General features: G+C 54.9%; 1 protein-coding gene across 2 annotated transcripts in view; it reads left to right on the top strand.

The window, feature by feature from the left end:
* The window catches only part of LOC122543873 (syntaxin-5-like), a 26,794-nt gene extending 22,898 nt beyond the window's left edge, over positions 1-3,896 (top strand). The window contains exon 9 of one of the 2 annotated variants that reach the window (XM_043682728.1): positions 315-3,896. In XM_043682728.1, coding sequence (XP_043538663.1) covers positions 315-575 — 261 coding nt within the window. In that variant the 3' untranslated portion in view covers positions 576-3,896. Of the gene's footprint in view, positions 1-278 lie in introns of both variants that reach the window. The other variant, XM_043682730.1, reaches the window with a different exon arrangement.
* Positions 3,897-4,151: the final 255 nt, after the last annotated feature.

Below are 4,151 nucleotides of genomic sequence, written 5' to 3'. Positions count from 1 at the left end.
GTTGGGTGTGAGAGGTGGGTGGGTGTATAGTTGGGGTTTTTGGGGGCAGAGTTGGGTGTGTGCGGGTGAGGGTTTGACGAGTTGTGGGTATGGGGTGGGTGGGGGATTTGTGCATTGGTGTGGAGAAGTGGATTGGGGTTGGGGGGGTGGGGGGGAGGAGGTTAGGTGGTATGTGCATTTTGCTGTGACAGGCCGTGTGGACACCAGACTCTGACCGCGGTCTCTCCTCCACCCCCACCCCCATCCCCCCGCCCTGCAGGATCGATGCCAACGTGGAGGACACTGAGCTGAACGTGGCGGCGGCGCACACCGAGATCCTCAAATACTTCCAGTCCGTCGCCTCCAACCGCTGGCTGATGGTCAAGATCTTCCTCATCCTCGCTGTCTTCTTCACGTCTTTGTGCCCGCCCTGCAGGATCGATGCCAACGTGGAGGACACTGAGCTGAACGTGGCGGCGGCGCACACCGAGATCCTCAAATACTTCCAGTCCGTCGCCTCCAACCGCTGGCTGATGGTCAAGATCTTCCTCATCCTCGCTGTCTTCTTCATCGTCTTTGTGGTGTTCCTGGCCTAGGACCAGCTCCTGCCCCATCCCTACTCGCCCAACCTGAATCGGCAACCCTCCTCCAGATTCCTCACCCCATCCTACTACCCCCTCACCACGACCTGAGAGAGAGAGGCCATGGGACTTGAAGGCTGTGGAAACACCAGGCGGCAGTGTCTGAACGTACCCGTTGCTGCCGTCTGCGGGTTGCCGAGTCTGGGCCGGACACAGAGAAAGTTCCAGAAATCGCCGGAGCCGGTAGGGCTATCCACCCTCTCGCCCATTGTTTGAGGGGCACTGACCTGCCCGTTACCCTCCATCTCAACCCTCCAGTGTTTCCTTTGCTCTCTTCCTTCCTGTTCTGTCCACTCTGTTGGCTGACCCTGAGAGCTGGCCGGGGGGGAGCGACCGGTGGGAGCTTGCATTCAGCCCAGAATGGGCACACCCAGCGGCAGTCTGAGGGCGCCTGGTTTGGGTTTTTAACATGTGTGTGCCCCAGCCTGACCACATCTCCTTGTGCTGCGCCCCCCCCCCACTTCTCTGGCTTTGCCCTCACCAGCTGCTGGGTCCTTTTCCAGATCAGCTTCAGAAGGTGTTCCTCCAGTTTTAGCTGGTGAATGATGCTGAGCTGTCAAGTTGAGTGCAGCCTGATCTGTGTTGTTCTCCCCGCCCTCCTCCTAAAGGACTGGTTTTAATTGTAACCCCTAATCCACTTCACCCCACCTGTCCCCCTGGATCCCGTGTATGGACAGTGTCATAACCCGCGGTCGGGTTGTGGGACGGCCGGGTTTCGAATCTGCCGGGACATGTGCCCCCTGCTCACCCTCTGCCTGCGTTCCTGCCCTCCCCTGTGCAAGGTTTGAGCTGTCCCTTTAATTCTCCTCTGGCTGGGTGCATTCCCCACCCACCAAAAATCCATATCAGGTGCTGGGCAGTGCCAGGCATCGGTCACAGGGCATCCTGGCTCATTTCCTCACCCAAAAGGGGGAAGCTCAGCCCGGTGCTCCCCAGGCCTGGAGGGCTTTGAGAATCTTGGATGGTGAGGTGTCCCAGTGAGGGTTCAGGGTGTGGGGGGTAGCGGGATCAGTGGGTAGTGACCAAGGGGGCACGACCCCCTTGATTGACTTCCTGTCCATTCCGAGCACTCTCCAATCTCCCCGCTGTTGAGAAGAGGAGACATTGAAAACACAAGAAAATGAGTCCCTTACAGACGACGGGATGATTCTGTAAAATGTCTACCTTCGTTCACGTTTATATAAACTAGAGAGCAGTGGAAGGGGACTGTGGATTAGATAGCCACAATCAACCAGGATCTGTTCTGAAGGCACATTGAGGGAAATTTGGGAGTAATTCCCTCCTAAATGTGTCAGTCACGGTTCACTCGTTCGGTGTTGAGTGTTTGCTTCTCCTGACTTCACCTTGCTGTCTTCCAAGGTTGGAGATGGAAGGGGAATGCGTCGGCCGAAAAACCCTTTCCCCTCGATAGCTGCTTAATCCCAAATGTCCACCCGTCATTGTGCTTTGGCTGGGAGCAGTGCTGATGGAATAGGATCCCTTTGGGTGTGAAGCTGAGCAAAGGGGCCATCCCGTCACATTGCCCCTCCTGAAGGGTACCCACTCCCGCCAGGTCGGTCTCCAAGGCCCCAGTGCACTGGGTGAGCTGCAGCTGCCTACCCGCAGGGGCAAGGGAATAACAAACAGGTTTCACCCCCATCTCTCAAGCTGCCCTGGGTGTCAGGGAATAGGGGGACACCAGGAGGAGTCAGTGCCTCAAGACTGGGCCTCGAGGCGCTGACCACCCGTTCAGCACTGAAACACCAACTAATACACACCTCGGCATCAGTGCTGCTGACTTTGGGAATGCTTCCGTTTACTTTGGCGAGGACGTTCCCTTCCGTTCCGGTCAATTCTGATTTTAAAGCAAATGTGATTATTCCTCTCCTTTAAGATGTAGCAAGTTGTTATTGAGCCAGGCTGCTGTGCTTGCGCCAGTGTAATGCTCGTCAGGTTTGCCTTGACAGCTGCAACCCACCCAAATGGCCCCGGGGGTTAATCCTTTTGCCCGTGTATCTCCAGGCCCCGCGGGTCCAGGGGATGAGCCTGTGCCAGTTCCATGGGCGCAACAGATTCCCATGCAGGTTGCTCGCAATGTCCCGCTGGCAAACCGAAGCGATCTCCCTGAAAAGAGAGAGACTCCAGTTTCTCAGCAGATTCACCCCCACTCCCTCGAGTGAAACGACTCGCTTCCCTCCCCCCCCCCCCCCTCAACCCTTGCCCAGGCGGAGAGGAGGGAGGGAGATCAGCTGAGCTTGCGTGTCCAACAGCGCTCGAGGTCTCGAAAGCAGTCCCCTCATTGTGCATGTTGGAGCTCCGTTTTCCATCCAAGGCGGGATGGCAAGTTTGTACATGTGGTGTATTTTCCCCCCACCTCCCACAAAGCCCCTTCCCAACACCCTGAAAAGAACTGGACCCCCCCCCCCCGGGCCCTCCTGCTGTAAATGAAACCTTTTCTGCTCTTTGTTAATGGAGCAGGTTAGTGTGAACTGTATAGAACTGTACATAAACGACCTGCTTGATATGTGTAGGTTAGTTTTTAATTCATGTTTTCATTCTTGTAAATCTCTGAAGTTACTGTGATCTGGGTCACACCACCACTCCCTCCAGCTCTGTGCCTGCTTTCCTGTTATGCTCCCTTACCTCTGTCACAGTATTAAAGTCAGAATCTCTCCCTGCACTACGTCCATGTAGTGCACAGATTTGTTATTGGTCTTACTTCACACTTCCTTCCCACCATCATCGCCAGTTTTCCTATTCCTTTTAAGACCGTTTACACTTAGCGGCAGAGAGAGCTGCTTGATACTGACCAAAGGCGTAAAGGGCATGTTCTCCCTCCTGCTGCTGCTGCCATGCTCTGTGATCCAGCCATTACACAATCTCTTTCCCACCTCCGCCCCCACCCCAAACAAAAAGCACCTGACAAACTGTACCAGTAACAATTAAACCGATGATTTGTGTGCTGTACCAGGCCATCTGTGCAACCTTGCTTATCCCAGGGAGTGACCTCTGCACAGGGTGAGGCTGGCGAGAGGACACCCCCACATCCTGCCACTTGAAAGCCCTGTCAGATGTGGAGGGCTTGACTGGTGGTGAGCAGACAGCACTCAGCTCTGAGAGAGCAGCATCTTCAAGTGGCTACTTTGTCAGCTCCGGGGTGCTCCTCCGTGGTGGAGCTCGACTGTAATATAAGCACTAAATTTATTTTTTGAAAAATGTATAATATGACTTAATTTCAGCCCAAAGATTACCCCACCCTGCCCCAATAAAGCATGTCATGCAACATCTTTAGAATCACCTCTTTCACCCGTGGAGTTTGTGTTCGTATCAAGGTCAAAGTCGGCATGCTGTTCTGATCTTCGGTCAAACCCTCCCTCTCTTCGTCAAACAGTCCCACGACAGGGACAGCATGGGGTCCGCTGTGGCGCCAAGCTCCCTGTCCGCCACCTCCATCAAGCACACTCCCAGGAGAAGGGAGCCATTGGTTTAGATGCAGAACAAAGCTCTCTCGACACTGCCCCATACTCCCATGTTGATACAGGGTGAGCTGAA

The sequence above is a fragment of the Chiloscyllium plagiosum genome, chromosome 45 (assembly GCF_004010195.1).
Source record: "Chiloscyllium plagiosum isolate BGI_BamShark_2017 chromosome 45, ASM401019v2, whole genome shotgun sequence".
Lineage (NCBI taxonomy): Eukaryota > Metazoa > Chordata > Chondrichthyes > Orectolobiformes > Hemiscylliidae > Chiloscyllium > Chiloscyllium plagiosum.
This window is presented reverse-complemented; position numbering and strand designations above follow the sequence as displayed.